Source organism: Chelon labrosus (assembly GCF_963514085.1).
Source record: "Chelon labrosus genome assembly, chromosome: 20".
NCBI classification, from domain to species: domain Eukaryota; kingdom Metazoa; phylum Chordata; class Actinopteri; order Mugiliformes; family Mugilidae; genus Chelon; species Chelon labrosus.
In genome coordinates, this window is record NC_140353.1 from 15,509,171 (window position 1) to 15,532,513 (window position 23,343).

At 42.6% G+C, this 23,343-nt stretch overlaps 1 protein-coding gene across 1 annotated transcript; it reads right to left on the reverse strand.

Annotated features, from left to right (window-relative positions):
* Positions 1-3,279: 3,279 nt before the first annotated feature.
* plcb2 (phospholipase C, beta 2) lies at positions 3,280-22,561 on the reverse strand. The gene is made up of 32 exons (XM_084568998.1): positions 22,065-22,561; positions 21,697-21,774; positions 21,077-21,145; positions 20,132-20,272; positions 19,613-19,692; positions 19,426-19,479; positions 19,268-19,343; positions 19,036-19,136; positions 18,424-18,584; positions 18,186-18,332; positions 17,942-18,099; positions 17,233-17,315; positions 16,974-17,058; positions 15,908-16,133; positions 15,723-15,805; positions 15,525-15,621; positions 15,328-15,412; positions 15,040-15,164; positions 14,586-14,737; positions 13,989-14,153; positions 13,745-13,844; positions 13,467-13,571; positions 13,215-13,279; positions 12,998-13,088; positions 12,488-12,901; positions 12,105-12,288; positions 11,409-11,550; positions 9,587-9,651; positions 8,968-9,027; positions 8,679-8,736; positions 5,411-5,494; positions 3,280-3,949 (listed from the first exon to the last, which is right to left on the reverse strand). Exons 1-32 carry the CDS (start codon positions 22,146-22,148, stop codon positions 3,782-3,784), a joined length of 3,786 nt encoding a protein of 1,261 aa, XP_084425124.1. The 5' UTR covers positions 22,149-22,561; the 3' UTR covers positions 3,280-3,781.
* Positions 22,562-23,343: the final 782 nt, after the last annotated feature.

Consider the following 23,343-nt stretch of genomic DNA (forward strand, 5'->3'; position numbering starts at 1 on the left):
ACGGGGTAACAAAACAGTGCACGGCCCACTGATGAAATGATATGTAAGTCAAGTAATGTAGAGCAGGGGTACTCATTTTAGTTCAGGGGCCACATACAGCCCAGTTTGATCTCAAGTGGGCCACACCAGTAACATAATAGTATAATAACCTATGAATAATGACAACTCCAAATGTTTCCCTTTGTTTTAGTGCAAAGAAGAACAGGTACATTATGAAAATATTTATAATTAATGAGCTACAAAACATTTTGTGAACAACTTGGAATTTCTTTGAAAAAAAATAAAGTGCAATTTTATTGCTGTCTGACTTTTGGTTCTGGATGTTGTGCTCTGTTCGCTACTCTTACTAAAACAGTGGATAAAGCAGGAATAGCAGTTACTTTTGTAGCGCTCTGTTATCTTATTTTACAGGAGGGTGGGTAAACTGCCTCAAAACTAATCACTCTTTGCATGGGAAATGAACGGATGACAGGTCTACTAAAGTATTAAATTTGGGATGTGTGTATAACAGCAGTTAGAATGTATGACTGGTTATCTTCATATACAGCTATGCTGCCCATTAGAGCTCAGCCTCCCATACATTAACAAAACCACTGTAGCCCCATAGTTCCCTACTCGTTAAAAGGAAATGCATTATCACAAAGGTACTTCTAGAAGCACACACAACATTTATTTTTGACCTGGTGTTGAACTTAATATCAAAACAAAACAAAAAAAAATGTATTTTGAATGGATTCTTAGTAAATTAGTCTATGGTACCAAACCATTGGCGCTCATGTTGGAGCCCATTTGAATCCAGTGTAGTGTCTTAACAGTACTCACAGTTCCTGGGATGCAGTGCTGTTAGATACAATTTGGCAAAACCCTCCTTCAGCAGTGTCCCGTCACTGTGGTAAAGAAACACATCCTCAGGCTCCGTCCACGTTCATCCAGTAGGTTCTCAGCAGCTTGGTGCAGTAAGTGTTTCCCAAACACAAGTCTCTCATACTGCTAGCACAAGGAGCTAACTAGCAAGAGTCCGCAGTGTGGTCACGGTTTAGCATCAATTAAGCAGAATTGCAGACGGAAAAAGGCTCCCATTCAGCGTCCAGCCTCTCCAGCAAACAAATACACTAAGTCATGCAGGCGGGCACGTAACTAAATCACACCAGCTTAAATAAATATAGCTTAGTTTAGCTGTGACTTTCTTTCTTGCTCCATTTCTTTCCTCTCGTTCCCGCCCACCTGGTTACCCGGAACATCACTAATTGGCTAATCAAAAAGACTGACACCTGTCTATAGACAAATCCGGCGAAACACGGAAGTAAAGCAGCGCCGCCATTACTGCGGGCCTTGCTGCTAAGGAAATAGCGGAAGTAGCGTGTTGGTCCCGTAGGCAGCTGTAGCAGATGTTAGCTGTAGGAAATGTTATTTTTATTTAGTTTTTTTAGTACGTATGCTGTCCAGTGATGCCGGGAAGATCGTGTTGTGTGGTTGGCTGTTTTAACAACAGCACAAAACTACAGGCCTGGAATAAAACTGAAATTCACGAACCTTTATTGCACATCGACTGTCCATGTTTACGGCCATACGGATTACACAGCGTTCCTGGTTATTCTATATAACTAGATGTAGATGTAGATGTAGAATATTTATTATTATATTTATTCCTAGATGCAGGATATTTTATTGCTACAACTGGTCGTGGCTAAGTTATTTGCAACTTGTGAACATATTAGCAACACAGCTAGTGTAGAATGACGTTCGGTTTTATTGTTGTCATCAATTAATACACGTCTTAATTACATTACATTACATTTGGCTGACGCGTTTTTACATTAATACATTATGTTGTCAGTAAATTGTGAACATATTAGCAACACAGCTAGTGTAGAATGACGTTCGGTTTTATTGTTGTCATCGGTTAAGCTTAGCCTTATAGCTACACGTCTCAATTACATTACATTACATTTTGCTGACGCATTTTTACATTAATACATTATGTTGTCAGTAAATTACCTTTATCGATAAGTTTTGGCCACTGCCTGACATCATCTACCCAATGTTCCCTTTCACCAGACATTTTTTTTAATGAGCAGGGTCCGCTTACCGGCAACTGTACTGTACTGTACTGTACACCGTCACACTTCGCAGGCCCGCAGTAATGGCGGCAGGCAAGATGGCGGCGCCCATAGAGTTCGCGGCGGATTTGTCTATAGCATTAACGCTACAAGAAAGTGGTGCGTTCGGGAACAATGTTGAACATAGGACATTCCATATACTTAATTAACCTTCCCAAATCTATGCTGCTATGTAACAGCTTCTATGTAATTTCTGAATTTTGCACTTTGCAAATTCATGCTGCGGGCCAGATTACATCATCTGGCCGGTTTTGGCCCGCTGGCCGTATGTTTGACACCCCTGATGTATGATGAGTATTTTGATCTGTGAATATCTGTGGAGACAATGAGTAAAAATCCCTTCCCTGCTGTGGCCGAGAGAGCTCAGCTGTTGTGTGTTTGCTGGTGTTGTGAGTTTTTGCGGCGCGTTTCGTTTTTTTTCTGTTGTGAGTGCACCTTGAATTAAAGAGTTTTTTCAGTTTGCTTGTGTTTAGTCTATTTGCACGTGTTTTCCCGAGCTACAGTGCGTTGAGCTCACTCGGCCACCACCCTTCCCAGGCACACAGTGGGTCACTTCAATCCACCGTGCAGCAGTTATCTTATCAGAGAGGACGTTCAACTGGCTGACAATGTCACACAGGCGACAGTGTTTGGATTTTGATGAGCGACCTTCAAGGAAACACCTGCAATTACCTATTGCTTTTGCTGCAGAGAACAAAATGGAGAGCTTTGAGATTTAAACAACCCGAGAGCAATACTCCATCAGACTCTCAAATAGTTGACACAGGGACGCGGATGACAAGAAACCTTAATACCACATAGAGGGATAAAAAGAATTAGTTTTTTTTATGTTCTGTGTAACTATCATATCCTAAGTGTTATCAAAACACAGTCTAGACAGTTAATAGTAAACTGCATGTAAAATAAAGGACAGAAAACACATGAGCAGTTTAAATACAAGTTTATTAATAGCAATTCATAGCAATTCTAACTGCATAAGGAATATTTTATATGCATAAATATAGGACAAGCCTTATTACAAGACAGCCTCACATTTTCAGATGTAATTGCATGCTATATTAGTGCTGCATGTTCTGCTTTTTACGGTTCTCTCTTTGTATTCTTTTGGTAAATGTTCTCTTTATTTTTGCACAACTTGGTTACATCACCAGAGTCAGACTGAGTGCTTTCCCGTGGCTTCGCTGACTATCACACATCCAAAATCAAGCTGCACTGAAGTGTGACAAATGGAGTCATTGTCTCACTCAGCCTGCAGACTCTGATTTCTTCTTGCTACATTTATTCCCATTTTAAACGTATTAAGAGAACAAAGAGGAGACTGAGAGCACCGGGTTCAGGCTTTTAATAGCGAAGGGCCTTCATCTGGAAGATAGTTTCTAGTGCGTTGCCTAATTTGGGGTGTTTGTCATTGGTGAAAAGAAACAGAAATAGTCCAATTGAAAATTAAAATCCATTCCAAATGATCTAACCTTGGACTATAAGACATTCAAGAAAACATCATAAAACTATCTATGAATAGCACACCTAAATTGAAACATCACTCCTCTCTTTGCTTATTGAATAAACGTCTTCTATGTCATAGTTAGGCTCAAACCGTAGGTTATGCACCAGGTGGAAAGTAAATATAAAGATAGGAAGAGGTCAGGGATCAAAGGGCACATCTAACCCAGGAAGACGTCTCCATAGCCCACTGCCCCTGCCTTCTTGTCTCCAGCCTCATCCACCAATTCGGGGAAGTGCGCCCCCACACAGACGTTAACAGCCTCCCTCGCTTCTGCTGGCAGAGACCTCAGTTTCTGAGCGTGCTCCGTCAGGGCCTCTTGATTGAGCTGCCGACACAGGGGCCACAGGTTAGTTAGACAATTATCGAAACGACGAGTTGATATTTTTATAGCTGACACTCCTTTCAGCGGGTGCTTATCATAATCGTTAAAGAGTGGATTTCTGTGTTTCACAAGTGAAAAATAAAGATCACTGCTAACCTTAAGGAAGGGAACTGGCTTGAACCCAATGGCATGGATTGATTTTAAATAACTTGATCATGAGCTACTTTAACTAAAGCACACGTAAGGATTTTTTTGACGTAGGTGGAAATTCTCCTGAAGGGCAAATAGTTCTCAGTCAATAATGTTGAATACAGTTGCATATGCACCGATCAGGCATAACATTATGACCACCTTCCTAATACTATGGAGGTCTCCCTTGTTCCTCCAAAACAGTTGTAAGTCATCAGAGAATGGACAACAGGATGTTGTTAGTGGGGGCCTTTGGGTCCTATGGGTTGAGGGGAGGGGCCTCTGTGGATCATCCCACAGATACTTGATCAGTTTGGGAGGCTTTTTTGAGGCCAGGTCAACACCTTGTGCTGTTTTCATGCTTTTGTTTGTTGAGTTGTTTGAGTTGTTTGTTATGGGGTGGGGGTGCCTGATCTGGTCTAAGCGGGTGGTACATGTCTAAGTAACATCCACATGAATGTCAGGCCCAAAAGTTTCCCAGCAGAACATTGAATTGTCACAAGATGGTCAATGTTATTGACTTCTCCCGTCAGTCGTCAGTAGTTTTAATGTTGTGGCTGATCGTGTGTATTTGCTCACATTCAATTACTCTAATTTGTCCCTTTGTTTTTTAAGCCTCTCTTAAGTCCTCCCACCACTTCTCACGATATCAAAAAAAAATAAAAAAGTATTTGTAAGCTAATAGTACTGGTGAGACATAAAAACTCACCATCCATCTGGTATTCGCACGTCAACGTCTAAACTATCTCACACCTCCTCTTTCTTTATCTGCTGCCAAGCGTTCGTCAATTCAAAGAAAAGCATTGTCATTCAAAACCCTCTGACACCATTTACAGCGGTGAGAGTTTGGTCTGTCGTTTCTCAATCGCCTGAACTGGATGTGTCACGCTGCAGCGTTACGTACACTCGCTGAATGGACAGATGGCCACTGCTGACAGGGTATTTGTTGTTGGCATAGTTTGGATTGTTGGTGTCTGTAAGTGAATGCATGTAGTAAAATTTACAAGTACAGAATGTGTGCTTGGAAAAGGAGACAAAAAACGGGCAAAGCATTACGTTCATTTACGTAACAAATGCCAGATCCACCAGAACATTGTATTGTCACAAGTCTGTGGTTTTAATGTTAAGCCTGATCAGTGTAATATATCTTATAAAATAATTTTATTTACCATCCATTTAAACTGTTTCTGAAATCAGGATGATTCTAGTTGGATTGACGAAATATTGTCCATGTAAAAGTGACCTGTGTGTGCCAGTTTGTGTTAGAGTGTGTACCTGATTAGTCAGGGTCTTGATTTCTTCCAGTGTAGCAGCCTGTTTTTTCATCAGAGCCTCTTGTTGTGCACTGTAATCTGAAGACTGTAACAAAACAATTAAGTGAAAAACATGTAGCTACTGAAAAACACTATTGATTTGTGGTGTTGAGCCTGCGTGTGTGTTGTGCACGTGGTATCAAGTGAGAGATGAAGACTGTTTGCATGTCTATAAGCAGTTCATCTGCTCATGTTCCTCCCTGTGAGCGTATGCACCTACCCATGGGATGCAACCTGAGACAGAGTGGATCAATACGGTTAAGTCACAGGTTGGACTTGTCCAGTTAGATTACACAGCCCTTTATTGCACTCTGGCATTCAATACTGAGGCTGCGCTGATTAAACAAGTGATTGCATTATAAATGGTGGCGGTAATTAACGGAGAAATGCTGATTACGTAGATCAACGTGAGCTGCAATGTGACCTTAATGTATGGAGGGACGGGGGGGCGGGGGGTTCTGCCTTCTCACGTTGAGTTGATGGGAAAGGGGCAGAGCTAAATGGAGGGTTCTTTAACCCAAATACAATAAGTCTGAATCCTGATGAGCCACTGGAGGAACAGAGCAGAGCTCAGTGAGTCATCGGCCACACATGGATTAGCCCACTCCCTGTAAACAGCCTCTGAGTAATGGACAAGCCTGGCCTATGGTCAGGGCCTGCTGCACTTTACTCATTGGGTAAAAGGCTGTGTGTATGTGTTTGTGTGTGTGTGTGGAGGAGTGGGCGCTGTTGTGGGCAAATGGGTGTCCATGTTCACATGTCTGTGGGTGTACTTACTGTCCAACTGTTCAACAATGCGTATACCTGTAAGCAACATGTGGGTGGACTGTATATGTGTGCAGATTTATAAAGGAAAAGTGCTTTAACATGCCGAGGGTAATATTATTTCTGTGCTTTTATTGCACTGCGTAACCATGGTTACACTGTTAAATACAGTATATGCTGAACACACAGTTGTGAGCTGGTAACGGCACTCAATGTTAAATGTAGGGATATATATCAGCTCATAGCTTCAGAATTCATTGTGAGTTACTGAATCCTTTGAAGTCATAGTTCAACATTTTGGGAAGTACACTCATTTGCTGTCTTGCTGAGTTATGGCAGGGACACAAACAGGAACTGCTGAGCTGATTACAAATCAAGCAGCAATCTCCTGGGCTGAAAAAGGAAGCCAACACTGAAGTGCCAAAAAAAACTGAACACACGAGGCTGGAAAAAAAAGTGAGTCAATCTGAATGAACCCCAATGGTAAAATGTTCACTTTTACAGCAGAATAAACATTATTTACAGTCAGCCCTTATAAATTATATTAAGGCTTAAGAGCACAGCTTCTTTGATAAAAGCTGTCACAGATCTGCCAGCCGAGGCATCACCTGTCCGCCTCAGCTTCTCTAACGCCCCGCCGCACTTCCCATATTTGAATTAGCAGGCACTGACAAGATGGCCACAGCCAGGATCACCACACTGAGCTTTAGAGCTGCTCTTCAGGAAACCTACAGATTTGTCCATATTTAAATACAGTCCATGCTATGAATATTATTTGGGTGTGAGCGGTCCAGTCTGGACCATGTTGTCTGGTCCAGTCTGGACCGTGCTGTCTGGTCCAGACTGGACCATGTTGTCTGTTCCAGTCTGGACCGTGCTGTCTGGTCCAGACTGGACCATGTTGTCTGGTCCAGTCTGGACCATGTTGTCTGGACCATGTTGTCTGGTCCAGTCTGGACCATGTTGTCTGGTCCACTCTGGACCATGTTCGGTTGCATTTCCTCCAGCCCTGGTCAGATGGTATTTAGAAATGGCAGACAAAATCATATATGAGAAAATATTCTTGTCTAAAGTCATCAGATCCAGATGCTTCCACTCCCTCCCACAAAGGTAATTTTAAACTTCCTTTATATTTTTTGACATTTGTGACTGACACTGGCGACAAATTATGCTAATTATTTTTTTTTACGTAAAGTCAGCTTTGTGTTAAAAAAGTTCCTTTTGCTGGTGATGCTGTTGCAGGACAAACAGGGCAAATTGTACTTCTTACAGTGTAAACAGTGCAAGCTGTTGCAATCTATGTTTATATCAGTATGCAGATAACAATTAGTGTTCTCACTGGATTTATCCACTACCAGAGCTCCTGTCTTTACTGGCCAGCAGTGTGTATACAGAGAGCCACTGTGAAAGTGGAGGCTAATCCTTCAAAATACTGACATAAGCCCTACATAGTCAAAGGCTGAAAGCTACAGCTTGACAGAAACGCCATGTCCATCAATAATGATTTCTAAAACATGTGCTGTAGTGGACAGCAATGAATAGTAAATGGCAGGTGTACACTTCACATTCTCTCAAAAAAGACCAATGACAGAAATGCTGCATGAGAGAGTGGAACAGTGGCTACTCCAAACTGGACACCATAACTTTCGGATCTTTGTGCTCCATCATTACCATCAAAGACTTTGCAAACGGGTGGACAATATTTGTGCTTTATGTGTTTAGTCTTTGTTGGATTTGGTTCGTGTGAAGCCTTATGCTGCGTTCCAGAAAACTCATAGAATAAGTGCTCTGGAGTGCCACTTGAAGCCGGAGGTCCTACTAGCGAGGTTGGGGCAAATCGACCTACCCCCAACTTCACAGCAGCCTGACGTCACAGAACAATGGCGTCGCCCATGGAGATGCACACGGTGAATGTTAAAACATAATTTGCTACACTATGAAATGCATTTATCTGTTTTTTTTTTGGTCGTACTAAATATCATCATATTATACAACATGACTTTTGCGTGAGGATATGTCACTATAATCAGTGGTCGGCCATGTTTGTTGTTTATCTTTCAACTTCGTTCTCCTGGAATGCTTTGACGTCACTAGTACACTCCAAGTGTGATAAATCCGACATCCCAGCTTTCTGGAATGCAACATTAGATTCAACACAACTCCCATAAATCTACATTAAATGGGAAACCAGTTAGCTTAGCTTAGCATAAAGAAGCTTAAGTGTTGAATCCATACTTGTCTTTGGGTTATAGATGTACTGTTGTGAGTCAGGTTATCTATTTTTGGCAATAATTTCCAGGCTGTAGCCTCACATTTAGTCTATAAACTGGTATAAATCTATTAATTTAGCCCTCAGCAAGACATTTCCTGAAGTGTCAAATTATTTTTTTCATTTTATTATTATGTTAAAAATAAACTTTATATCTTGTGCTTTTAGTGAGTTTAAAGAAATGTTCTGTACTTACTGCGGCATCAGGCTGACTGGTCTCATCCAACAGCTCAGTGCTCGCTGCCTTTTTCAGCCTAAATGTAGATAATTATTGCCAATTAGACCTCTTGTACATGATGTTTAAACTTCACCAAATCACACCAGGCTGAACGTGCAGTGCCATGTGACGGAGGGGTAAGAAGCCGAGCTGCTTCTCGTCATTTCTCTTTTGATAATTATTTTCTCTATGGACGGTTCGATGTGACTTGGTGGGAACAAAGGAGATGAATGTAAACACGTGAAGCAACCAAAGGCCGTGAACTCACTTTGACTTCTCTGTGGATGAACCTTTTGAAAGCGCTTTCTTCTTATTTTCTTTGGCTTCGCTGGAAAACAAGGCACAGACAGCGAGTAAGGATATAAAAAAGAAAAAATGGAAATGAAACATGACCCTGTGAACAACCTTTTTCCTTTAATCAAGAGTTGCAAGGCTGTGTGTGTTTGATGTGACCTTATCTTTACAATGAAAGGAAGGCTTAAATACAGTGTTATAATGTGTGGACAGGTAGATGATCCGGGCTGCCTTTGCTTCCCCACTGCTGTTTAAACACCTGCTGGATAATGGTTGTCCTGAGATAACCATCTGCCAGCTGGGGACTTGGGATAACACACACACACACACACACACCCACACACACCCACACACCCACACACACAAAACCCCATAAGCCGGACCAGTACATTGGAAGATCCGTATGCTGGGGTGATTCATTCATTATCGGAGGTATTCTCTTTGCAAAATGTCAAATGTTTCACCTCAAATGCCACATACACACAAAGAGTGTCACACTAAACTCTCAAGGCGCAGACTGAAAAGACTCAGCAAAGCCTTCTGTGCTCTCGTGTGTGCATCATGTCCCAAACGTGTTGCATGCGTGCTCACACCTCTCCAGGCTCTTCAGTTCACTGGAGTGTCTCTCTGTGGCCATCTCCAACAGTTTGGCCAGTCTCTGTCGAAACACAATAAGGAAATGGCACCATCACAGTCAAGATAAAGCCCCAAATGAGACTCGAGCAGCTCTAAATAACAATGTCCAAATGTTCAGCTGTCCTGTTTCTGCAAGAGCATTTGAACAGAGCCCTTGGCCCAAAACCTGTACACAAGATACCTCACTTCAAAGAACTTATAAAATACAATCCACTCTCTGTGTTTTGACGTGGCAGCTGTTCAAAAGTTACCTGGCTGAACCTTAGATCGATTCAGAACTCACCTCAGTCTATAATGAACACAGTGGAGCCTCTGAAGTGCTGGCTGTCCACCTGTGATCCCAGATACCCGGCAATGCGCGGTAAAATTAGGTGCTCCATGAGAATAGCGGCTGCATTCTGAACTATGGAAATGAATCCTATTTTTGGGGGTGAGTCATTAAATAGAATAAAGACAGCCGAGAGCGGCGTGTCAGTGGTGAGTGGTGGCTGGACGAGGAGCGCATGAAACAGCTGTATCAGAACAAAGAGCAGATTTTCTCTTCCAAGTACCAATTTTAAAAATGTCCATATATAGATTCACACACTACATTTGAGAAAAATAGCAGGCGGCCCCACATAACCCAATTGTACATTTAAGAATACACGTCTATAATTATACGTCTATAAACCATTTATTAACACCCTTAGTAACTATAAGTACATGTGTAAATAATATGATGTATAAATATACATTGAAATAGTTTATCATTTACTTACACTTTATAAATTATCTTATAACTAATAACTCTGTAATACTTGTTTTGTAATAATTAATTTACAAATGATAAACTGCTTAATACTGTCTATTAGTGATGCTTTATATAAATTCATAGTGTGCCGCTATTATAAAGTGATACCCGATTATTTGTTTGTCGTATTTCTGTCGATGTGATGAATTTAAGTTCAAAACTACTGTGTCTAACAGGTTGTAGCTGAATTTGTCAGTCTGCCGTTTGGTGTCAGGCAAGTTGCATACAGCACAGCAAGTTTTATTTGAGTAGAAAAAGCTACATGTTGCAGATGAATGGGTTTGCGGGCCAGAAGATCAAAACCACAAACTCAGCAGATGCTAAAATACTGTAGAGATGAGCAGAACTGCACAGTTAAGACAGTAAAGAGAGGCGTTTCACATTACATGTAACCATTTCAGGCACTGTTAAAGCTACAGTGCAGTACTTTTACATATAAATGAGCATCCATTACACTGAAGCCAATGCTTGTTGGGTAAATCTCTATCTCGCGTGATGCCGGTGTTTTAAGACAGTTTTCTGCAGCAACATCCTCAACAGACTTCTAGCACTTCAGCAAGTAGAAGTACAGGCTGAGTCTGTAGCGGAGAAATAAATGTTACAGATGTAACTTGGGCTCTATGAATTCACCATTTTTGGTGGCCAGGAAGAGTGAGTCAGAACCTATGATGTGTCCAAGAAACGTTCCCGATGCTCCCAATAAGAAAAAAAATACGTACAATTAAGATTACAGTCTCAAAAAGAAAGCGATCAATGGAACAACACTGATTTTCACTGGTACGGCTTTTCTTCATTGAAGAGCACTGAAAGAAGAGGGACTGTACAGGTACGTCATACAAAGAGACAAAGTTTCTGCACCGTAGCTTTACTATAACAATATTGCCTTTACTGCAGCTTTTAGTACAGTTTTTGGCTAAATGTTTTGCTTGACCGCAGACTTCTTATTTGCTCGTTTTAGAGCTTCAAACTAAAAGCTACATTTGACCAACCTCTGTTGCACACTGCTCCTTCTTCTTCTTCATCTGATCGCACTGATCCGTCCACAGAGCTTGTAGTTCAACCTGCATTTTTTCCTTCTGCTCCTGCACCCGCTCTGTCGTCACACTGGTGTCTGAGGTGTCTCCCCCTCCCCTGACGGAAACATAAGATGGTACAACAAAACAGGCACTGTAAGGGGAACATAGTGTATCGACTAACTGCCATAACACTTCCAAGTACAAAACGTAGTGTTCAACCATGGGCTTACTGGAAATGCTACACAGCAACGCTCATTTGGCCTTTAATAACACATGGTTTGCTTGAAAGCTCATTGTGGAGGACTGTGTACACAAAAACACTGCAGCCCTTACTCATTCAGTTGTTTTCTTTGGCCACTAATATTCTGCTCCAGTTAAAAAAAAAACACATTAGCTGCTGAATATTCTACATGCTTCTAAATATAACCTGGCCAATAACACTGATCACGAACAACAACAACTTTATTAGTGGGTTAATTTTAATATGATGTAGAATTCATTGCTACTTTGCAGGAAACAGAACAGTCCTTGGTGAACGGTTAAACACAAACGACTGGACCGATGGGTACTCTCCCCGCGACACGATCAAAATCTCTTTTGTCAAACATTCTGTAGAAACTGACTCTGAAAAGCGTTGTCACGGCAAACAGCGAAAATAAATCTCCTTACTCTTTTTTCTTCAGTGAGCCCTTCTTCTTGATGGCCTTGAAGGAGTCGGAGTATTTCTGAATCAGATCCTCTCCCTTTTTCTGATACTTCTTTTCTGCTTCTTTCATCTCTCGCTCCTGGCGCTTGACGACCTTCAGATAGTTCTTGTGCTGTGTCAGTTGTTCAATAGTCACAGTTGAAGGCTCTGCAGCAGAAACACAAGAGGCTATGCTGTGAGAGTCTTCTTACTTCCCGGCACTGGATATGCACTCCCAATAGATCTATTCAACGAACAATACCTCTAAATTGTTTTCTATTTTCATTGACAGAGACCTTTTAGCTACAGTGTATTGACAGAAGGGAAACTGTGAAGAACTGTAGCACGTAAAGTACTTTGGGGTTACCTTCAGAGGACGTCAATGGCTGAGGTGAGTCCCCTGATCCTGCAGAGACAGGCGAGGTATTTGCTGGACAGGCTACGGCTACATCAGCAGGCTGTTCAGCAGTAGGCTCTTCCTTGGCAGGCTCCTCTTTGACAGGCTCTTCAGCGACTGCCTCTTCAGGAGCAGGCTCCTCAGCAGCACTTGCAACTTCTGTTGCCTCTTCTGATGCACCAGAGACAGGGCCTGACTCTTCTTTGGATTCAGGGGCTGCCTCTATAACAGCTGCCACCGCCTCAGGTGCTGCTTCTTCAGCAGGGGTCTCAGGAGGCTCTGCTTCAGATTGTGAAGTATTGTTTTTTGTGTCTTCTGCATTAGCCTCTGGTGCAGACTCGGATGACTGCTCAGTGGGCGGCGCAGGCTCAGCCGCGGCCTTTTCTAGGAGAGGCAGAAAGTTCAGGGATCAAATCTAAACGCAGACATATTAAAGCTTAGAATATTTAAAAATAAAATTTAAACTGTGTCGTTCATTACCTGCAGCAGGGGCCTCATCCTCCTTTGCTTTGTCTGCAGTAGGTTGGACCACAAGAGGCAACTCATATTCACAAACATAGTCTGAAGATGACTGCAGGTGTTAAAAAAAAAAGTCATCTTGTGTCGTCTTCTAGGAAGTTAATTAGTGCTGTTAAGGTTTTATGGAAAATCTGGGGACAGTGCATGATGACTGCATTTTAGCAATTTAATTTTTTACCTCTTTGGGGGTCTTTGTTGTCTTCTCTGTGCCCTTTGTTGGATTAAATAAAGCGTCTGTGAAATCTGAGGAGAGATGAAACGCATCAGTGTGCCAAAATAGAAGAACAGAAATAACTAAATCAAAATGCAGCAGAGTTCCGCACATCCAAACTACATCAGCCTTGTCCCTCACTGTCACTCTGGCAACATGGGTTCAGTTGCCGAGGAGGTTTTATTTTTTTGCCAAAGAACGAAGTGAAAAGCTAAGCACCTGCGAAGGCAGCGGGGATGTAGTCCTTGACCTCGATGTACACAAAGAGAGCAGGCAGAGTGAGAGGCATGTTGCTCTCACTGCGCAGGCAGATGTGATGGAAGCCTGCAGGGCATAAACAAAAAAACCTTGGTGAATTAAAACAGCAGCTCCTCTGATCCAGAAGCTGGCTGAAACAGGTTAGCAAGCACTCAGAGGCCTTGAATGACTCAGTGTTTTAAATTATGGAGAATAGATGAAGCATAAAACGTTACTATTTTTTTTTTTTTCTCACTGACCTGACTGAATGGCATCGACGGGGATGATTCTGTGTCCCAAGAATTTGCCGTTCTCTTCATGGACTACGATTCTTAGAGCGGCCATTTCTGGGAGCAGAATCTAACCATGATAACAACAACAAGTAGATTAAGACCAAAAGCAGCGGCTCATCAGGTTACAATCACTGAGTTCACACGAACTCATTCACCCTCATACTGTTTGTGTTTGTACATATTTGATCCTGTTCAGTGATTCAGTGCGCACCTTCTCAAAAACAAAAGGCTCCTCATTCCATACTGGGTTAATAGCGTTGGGCGTGGGGGACCACTTGGTGCGATACTTCTTCTTGGGGTCTCCTGGCAGCCCAATCACCTCCACCTCAACCCCTGTTTTCACGTTCTTGTCAGACAGAAACTGCCCTGAATAGATCTGGTGAGAAGGGTGAAGATAATTCCATGACATGTATGTACATACTGGTTAACAGTACTGATGTGTGCCGCTGAGTCTATTCATGTTGACGAAAACAGTGGATATAAATAAAGCTCAGGTTCTCATTCACGCAGAGGCAGCTGAATACCGGGAACCGAGTTTCAGTCACAGCTGGAAGCTTGTGTTATTACAGACTCCACATCCAAACTGCAAGGACAACGCACACCATCTTCCCAGGGCTACTGAGGCTAATTTATTGCTCAATTTAGAGGAGCAAATGCACCTGTCAGCTATACACATCTTGCAAAGCAATATCATAAGAGATGCAGCGGCAAAATGTGAAAATTAATTTTGTGTTTTGCAAAGGTAATATGGCACCCCAGGGATTGTTAAAGTGAGAGAGGGGCAGCAATAACAAGGCCGTGAACCTGCCTTTATGGTCAGCGTGCTCGCTACAACGGTGTCAAGCCTGTCGCAGAAAGGATCAAACTTCTTGTCATTGCGACGCATCACGTCATGCTTGAGCAGGTAGCCCGTTCTGCCGTTGAACTCGAACAGGGCCAAGTTCAGCTGCATGGGGAAATCTGAAAATAGACACAAACAGCCCTTTCATGCCGCCTCTCTTCAGCTTGAGGAGGAGCAAGCGAGCGTTTGGGATGCAGAGCACGGCCGAGGCCTGTGCAGCACAGAGAGGTGCAACACTGACCTGCTGTGGTAAAAAACAGAAGCTCAGCTTATAAAAAAAAAAAAAAAAAAAAGAAAGATGCATGATACATTAAGCGTGTCAGAAGATTAAGATTTAATAAGAACTGTGGAGCGTTGCATTTGTTCATGTAGTGGAACATGTGATATATCTGGTTTTTCAGTGCCACATATCCACTTTTACCCATCGTCTGGTAGTTGAGTGCCACCATCTGGCAGCCGACGTTCCAGAAAGGTTGGGGGCTGTAGTTGGATGAGTCCATTCTTGTTCCTTTGGGGTAAATCCTGCTCATCTGCCTCTTGTTGTATCTGAGAGAGGTGGTTTAGGACGCTTAAATGTATGTCTCTGTGGTTGTATTTTTCTCTGTATTCTCCTCTGAGTGCACTAAACAACATATTTGTCCCGTCACAGTTTAAAGCACTTTTATTTCTTTATTTTTGCAGCTTCATCTGCAGCACTCTTAAAGGATACTCGACAAATTCAACAGCAGTCTTGGCAATCATCGCCTCCCCTTTGGTCTCCACAAAAGATGAGATGACGTAACTCTTGTTTTTCTCTGTGAAGATAGAAGAAAAGAATGGGAGGAAGAATTGCATAACCCTCTTTGATGACTTTGATGTGTTTACCGGACCTGCGAGTATGTTTACATTTCTGGAGCACAGACGTACTTTTAGCATTGTCGAAAGAGATGAATTTGTTGGGCTGGATGTAGTTGACCAGAGAGGACATTGCCTCGTACGCCGTTACTTCTTGTCCAGCTGTGCCCTGTGGGGGATTGACAGGAAGTTAGATGATGTTTGGACTCTTCTGGCTGGAAACAGATGATGTCAGTCAATAAAACTGTCGTCGAGGCCATCATCGTTTACCTCATCTGAAGTCTTCATTTTCTCCTCATCCTGTTCCTCTGTGTCTTCTTGCTCCTCCAGGTCCTCCACAGCTGCGTCCCCCTCTGGTTCGACATATGAACGAAATGTCAGTGACACCTAGGAACAACAGAGCTCGCCTATTTTTGGAAAACGACCCCATTTGCCTCGGGATTTGTCATGTGCACCTTGGTTCTCTTGGGGGCTGGATGCTGGGTTGGTAGCATCCTGAGGAGGGGTGTTAGGATCCTGGGCGGGTGCAGCCGTGGGTGCAGCTGTGGGTTGGGCCTGCTCAGTGGCTGCCGCGCTGGTTTTCTTATTCTGGGCCGGCTTCTCGTGGCTGCCCTTTTTGTTCTTGATGAGGATCTTACCCATGAGCTCGGACGGGCTGGGGATCTGTTGGCCTGGCTTCAGCTGGATGTTAGAGACAGATACAAAAAGTAGTCACAAACGGTGCGGTTAAATTGTTACGTGAGATTTCATTTTCAGGACAGCACACAGTATTGGTTTTATTTTTTTAAAGCCATTTACATTAATGATGTTTAGCAGTTATAATGATCTTACTTTAGCCAGTTAGCATGACTGATTGCTACTGAGCGCAAAACTTCAAGTATACAGCTGAGTCTGATAGAAATTACATTAGTTTTGTTAGATTTTGCTAAAAGAACTCGGCAGGGATCTGGTGCAAAATCCAGACTTCTCACACAAAAAACAACTAAACAAAAGGTTTAATTCTTTGGAATCCACACATATTTGTAGCAGATCTGTAAGGCAGTTTCTCTCTGGAATGAATAAAATGTAGGAAATGATAAAGTATTAAAAGTATATGTAAATAAAATATTGTGTACTTCTGTAGTGGTTGAAAAAAAGGAGTGGGATCTGGAGCGAAGATGTCTCATGACTTTTGCATTTTTTAAATTCTTATGTCTCTGACATTATCTGAGAGTTAAACACATGCTCTCTCTGATTGACAAGGAACAGGAACAGCTGACAGGTGAAGAGACATCGGCTGACTATATAAATCACTGATTAGTTACAGGAGTGGAGGTCTTGTCAGCGAAGATAAGAAAGAGAACAACTTGGACATTGCCGTTTGTTGTCTTTAGGCTAGACTGCAAAACTGAGTCACACAGAAAAGCATGAAAATCCTGCGGCTAATTTATTAGACAAAGTGTTCCGTTTAACAAAACCCCACAAACAAACTTTATCTCGCTATCATTTTGACAGCGGGCTGAGTTGCAGCGGTGTACTCACAGGGTATTTGTCCAGTGGCTCTGTTAGCAAGGCATCACCAAATATGGTTTTGCAGTAGTTGGCCATCTTCTCCTGCTGTTTCACCCTGGGACAAATCAGAGTCACACCTGTTACCAACCACTGCCAGATCAAAATGTTCAGTTACATCCTCAGTATGCTCCATCTGTATTATCCCATTGGGGATAATGGCATCAGAACCTTATTATATTGTGCAAACAGCATTACACGACATGAGTTCATGTAAAAGCTCAGCTCTTACGAGTCAACGTGGTTCTCGAATGAGAGGATGACGGGGTACTGTGAGGTCTTGAAGGCGCTCTCGGCGATAGCCTCAATCACATCCTGTTACATGTCACAAAAAGACAAATAGTTTGAGTTGTTGTTTTTATTGGTTTACCTAGACCTAGGCCCAATGAAATTACAGATACACAAAAAGTTGAGATCCACATAGCCGAATAAAAATGGCTATTTTTGGAAAACATGAACACAGTCATCGTGACAAACTGCAGAGCTGTTTCTTCTATGCAGAGGGCCTGAAGTCAACTCCAAAACAAGCACATCCAGAGGCTGACTGTAAACTGAACTGAGGTGTTGTGTCTAGGCCTCTGGGACTGTGGTGCCTTGGCTGCCCTTAAATGGAAGTGTTCAATGTGAGGGCATGGAGGGCCTGCCTGCCTGCCTCTGTGTGTGTTTGTGTGTTGCTGTGTGCTCTGAAGCATATACACACTTTTGGGCTTTGTGCACCTAAGCATGAATAAATGGCAGCAAGGGAATCCGCAGGCCTGTCACGGTAACTGTGATACATTTTGACACCTAGTGTCAGTGTGAACAGCATCTGGAAAGTGCAAATGAGGTGATGCTACGTATACCCAAACAATGTATGCTGGCAAGAAAGTGTGACCTTTTACTAGCACAGATATGTGAATCTGTATGTGAAGACCGAATACCCATAACTCTGCGAAAAATACCTTGAAAAGGATCTCAGTGGTCATAGTGAAGCCATGAGTAATGATGGGCTCTTCATCTGGAGGTTTACCCTTCCAGCAATCCAGCTCCAGACACCGGCAGCCGGACAGCAGACACTGTCGGTACATCTCTGGAGAGGACACGCCAGAGAACTGACCGGCTGCACACAAAGACAAACAGAGACTTCAAACACGACCCAAATGTGAGCGACACCTTGTAGGCTACAATCAAAGTGCTGTTTGTGACCTGTTAGGTATGTGTTGTGTGAACTCTTGATGAAGTAGTGGGGTATTGGCTGGGTCATATCCTGACTCTTGGCCAGCCGGTCCTGCATGACAACTGTTGTCTCCGGACCCATCAAGAAGAATAACATACCTTCAGGAGAAATCAGACCTAGCGACAAAAACAGAGACGCATTTAAAACAAAAGTACACAAGCGCTACCAAATCCTCCACACAGTAAACGAATCATGAATGAATCTCACCTCTGTTAGAATTAGCGGATAGCGGTTCATACTTGTCAATCAGAGCCTTGATCTGGTCTTGGCGGAGGCGCGGGAACAGCTCCTCGTTGAGCCGAGAGTCCCTCTGTTTCTCGTTGAGGAACTTGGTGAAGTTCTCCTTCGTCATGGTGGGTTTGGTGGAGCTGGAGGGCACAGGGAGGCGTGACAGTCACTTTAGCGTACATCTATCTAGTGCTGCTCACGCACAGCCCCTCCACCTGCAGCCCCACTTGAGGCCATACCAGGTGGCCAAATGCACAAGACAAAGACTGGCCAAATATGAGGCTTCTCTGACTTTGCGCTATAAGATTAGACCAATAGTCCTGTTAGAGTTGTCAGTATTCATGATATTAATTTACTTATTTAATTTTGGTTTCATTTTCACCTAACTTTAGTCAGTTACTTAAGACCATTTTGGCATTAGTTTTTCTAATGGACAGAGGAAATCTTTACCAATGACAAGCATAAATTCTTACATTATTCTTTCTGATTCTAAGAACAATATGTGATTTAAGCTATAGCGTGTGTGTCAAATGATAAATCAAGTATTTTTCTGGCACATCAGAAGACAATCAGCGTAGCCCAGGGACTCACTAAGTGGTGAAGATCTCGTAGATCTCGGGCCGAGGACAGAGATTTGTCAGGAAGGTCTTGAAGGCCGACTCGGTGAACACATCCGGTTTCATGGTGTCGTACTGAAACGTGAGCACGGATATTCATTCCAAGAGAGGATTATGTCTACTGCAAAGCTGAAACCAAAATCCTGAATTTGAAATGCGTGAGTTGTTTCTTGCAGTGTTGTGGGCAAGCAGTTTCGTTTTCTGACCTTTCCTTTAGGGAGGTGTGCTGATGCCAGTGCACTTTCCACCCTCTTCTTATCCGCAGGGAACATCTTGTAAATGCTGAGAATAAGAAGAAACAGTGAAACATAGAGAAGGAAATATGGAAACTAACTACTGCGTGGTTGGATTGTAAGTAACCTACTTTTTCACTGGGATCTTGCCGTCCTTGTTGGTCTGAAGAGAAATCCGGACATAGCTGAGATGAAACGCACATTGCTTCCATTAGAATTACACGCAATGATGAGACACAATACATTATCAAATTAAATGGCACCTTGTGCACTCATCGTCTACAAGCTGCTGTGTCAGATTACATGATGTTCACTTACATTTTGTCCAGGAAGACTTGTCTGCATGAGTTGTTTCTCGCAGCGTTGTAGGCAATTGAGAGAATGTCATTTGCCCAGTTCTGAGGTGCATTTAATTACAAAAATAAACAGGGATACTGGGTCACACTTAATGTCAGCCTGAGTTTGAAATGTCATTACCCCTTAAAGCATTTTAAAAGCTACCACAGCCACACGAACGGACCACTAGAGGGCGCTAACATAACGGGACCTCAGGAAATGAGAGCACTGAATGTTGCAGCTGAACAAAGCACAATTGTGATTTCATTACAGTTGATTAAATCTGGACGTCGGAGTCATAAGGTCTAATAAAGACTAAAAGGGAGGCTGAGGGTGCGCTATTAGAGGAGAAGCAAAGGCTCATTGTATAATGGCTAATGGCCCGTGGCTGTGTTTGAACAATCAGAGGAGACCAGTGACAGAGAGGAAAGATTGCAAACAGCGAGATAAAGTGCACGTAGCCACTAAGGCACAGACTCAGTGTGCACAGTGGTCTGTCACCTGCGTCACTTTCTCCTTGGAGGCGAAGAAGTTATGATAGGTCAGGTTCACCGTGTCTGGGCCTGTGACAATGGTCAGGGTTTTGGCAAGATGATTGCTGTCTGGGAAATCCAGGTTGAACACATTGCGGACCTTGGGGTGCTGTGAAAAGCAAAAGAAGAGAAGAAAGGTGGACTTATTACAAGTCTATTTTTGTGAATAAACAAATAAGTTGATTATTGTCTCCGTTTGGTTTAAAGGAATAAAAATGTGTAGCACCCATATGCGCTGACAAGACACCTGGATGCTTCTTGGACAAAGTCAAATACGCAGACCAGGATATGCAAACATATGCATAAACAACAAGACTCACAGCACAAACAGGAGTTTGAAGACGAGTGAATCAAATGCTGCCTCCCTGCTCATGCTTCTCTACAATCAGTCAATTATATGCCAATTCCAGAGCTGCGGAGCTGACGTCAGCACTGGAGCAGCTTTCCCAAAAGCTCCTCGGGGACCCAGGAGGAGGATGTGCACCCCATCTGGGATGATGTAGCTCTCCCCGAGGGGAACAGATTTCATATTTGACTGCGTACTGCAACTCTCCGTGGAGGCCAACGAGGAGCAGAAAAGAACGGCAACTACAACTGTCAGTTTACTACGAACGCACACCCAAACACACAGCTCGCTCAGAAATCTCAGATCATGACTCAGTCTGTGGCACGGTGTTTATGTTTGTTTGTGCGTCTGTGCATCTGTGTGTTTCTGTGATGGAGAAGTAGTCTGGGTACGTGTGTCCACTGCAGTTTTTGCAATGCAAATATGCCTCCCATAGCCTACTAATGGGCAAATTGAGGGCCTGACGACATATTTGCATGCTTGCAGAGATTCCTGCCCAACAAACACATCTGTTGGACCTAATTGACTCAGAGTGCAGGTTGCAAGACATTAAATAATAGTACTCACTTTAGGAAGTTTTGCATATTTTCCTGTTCTGGTGTCTCTGATGGTAGCAACGTCCAGGAACGTTGTCTCCTAGAAACAAGAGACAAAGAATAATCTCCAGCACCGAATTCAACATGTAGGCGCCAGTCCAAATATGGATCGTGATACAAGTCATCTTTTGGCAAAGTGCAAGAACTACGGGATCTGGTTTGTTTGTGTGGAGAATTTTGTACCGTCTTGAAACAGCATGTGGAAAAAATAAGAAGCGCATGAACGGTTTGTAAAGCACACATTTGACGTAGATTTCACCGGCTTTCAGACGTGGTGGAAACCGGAGAGAGAAACCCCTGGAGACACATTGTCATCTCCAATAACTGCATTGTAGTCCAGCTGCCCTGTGCACCAGGATGTAAGCCCACATCAGTACCAATCAATAATTTCCACAAGCTTTTAGGAACGGAAGGTTCTCAATGAAACGCTCAGCTACACCACAGATTTTGGCAGATCCCGATCACATGCATGTTGCCCACACAGTGGAAGTGGATCTGAAAAATGACTACCTTTATTTGATATAAATCTGTTGAATCCCTCATAGTTGGAGCTGCTCATCCCCAGTTTTCCTGACCCTTAATATTGATTACCTTGCTTTGGTTAATCCAGTAGACATAGAAGCCTTTCGGATCCATCTTCATGGTGATGGGGACAGTCTTCGTCGAGTCCTTGATTGAGACAAAGGAATTGGCTTTCACACAGTTTGCACATTTATTGAGCTGCTTGTCACAGATGTGCCGATGCCAAACTAGATCATGGCTTTCATTTACATGAACAAAGAGAAAATTAAGAGATTTAAGTGTGATTCACTAACAACAGCTTCAGTGGTTTAAATAGAAAAAAAAAAAAGACAAATTAGTAACCGCAAGTGTTTCACATGTTATCTGCATATATATTTCTCTTCTTTTCACTGATATGTAATAATCACCATTTGTATTTGTTTTGAATATTCACTCACCTCTGACCACTTGGTGAATCTTTCTCCTTTGACCAGGTAATCTTTGACCTCTGGAGGCTCCAGAAAGTATCTTTTCTTATTCATTTTGTCCTTCTGGAGGGGCTTTTCTTTCAGCGTAATACTATAACTGAAGCATATCCACCACCTGAATATCCACCATGGTCCTAGCCATTACCTAACTCCTGCCTTCCGTCCTTCCATGTAAAAGGTGCACTAAACTGGAGTTAGGCTGAACTGACTGTGCCCAGGACGCACCCCGAGAAATATGCCTTGCAAATTAGTTGGAGAGCAAAACATGTAAGACGAGCAAAGGCGAATGCTGCTGAACTGATTTACAGCTCAGGATTGCATGGACAATATGAAAAAATAAAGGCCGCAAATGCAAGTTAAATGGCCATTTACTCAAATAACAAAAAGGCATAGTCTTTCCACGCAATATATTTTTTATTTTATACCTTTCTGTGATACAAGTGATGCCACAACAAGACAGTGGAGGTTATATTACTTCTGTTGGCAATGTTTTACGGGTTAAAACATTTAAAAGTTACGGTACACCTCAGTCTAAAACTGTTTTAAATACTTTCAGCAGAAGAAACTGTCCATAAAAAAGTGTTGACATTGTATTTTATTGCTTGTCTAGAGTAATAGAGACACTGTTTTTAAGGCTGGTCAAACAAATTCTAAATTATCCGAATGGCTGAACACCATTTCAAGGAAGTAAAGGAGGAATAAAATGTCTTTGTTTTTTCTTCTTCTACCTTGCGTGAAGTGACTCTATATTAAGTGATACATTTTTATGGCTACAACATTTGCTACCTACCTAAAATATTATAAAGTTTATAATAAAGTTTAGCCCTGCGATAGACTGGTGACCTGTCCAGGGTGTACCCCGTCTCTCTCCCGATGACACCTGGGACAGGCTCCAGCCCCTCAATGTGACCCTTCACAGGACATGTGGTTACAGAAGATGATATATGAATAATAAAGTTTATTGGTTGTTACTTTTGTGGCATTGTGCCGTGCAATTTACATGAACAGCAAATCCACGTTCAGACCTTATTAATTCATCAAATTATGCCACCGCCACCTGCTCCGGGTCATAGTGTCATTTATTACTGGAGGCGGGACACAGACTGCTGTATCAACAAGAGATGCCCGGTCATTTGGATATCATTCAAATAAACCGTCGGTGTGCACAATATCTAATGCAAACAGTCAGCCAGACAAGGAGGAGAGGAGACACGTCAGGTGAACCACCACGGGGTCAGTTTATTCAAGA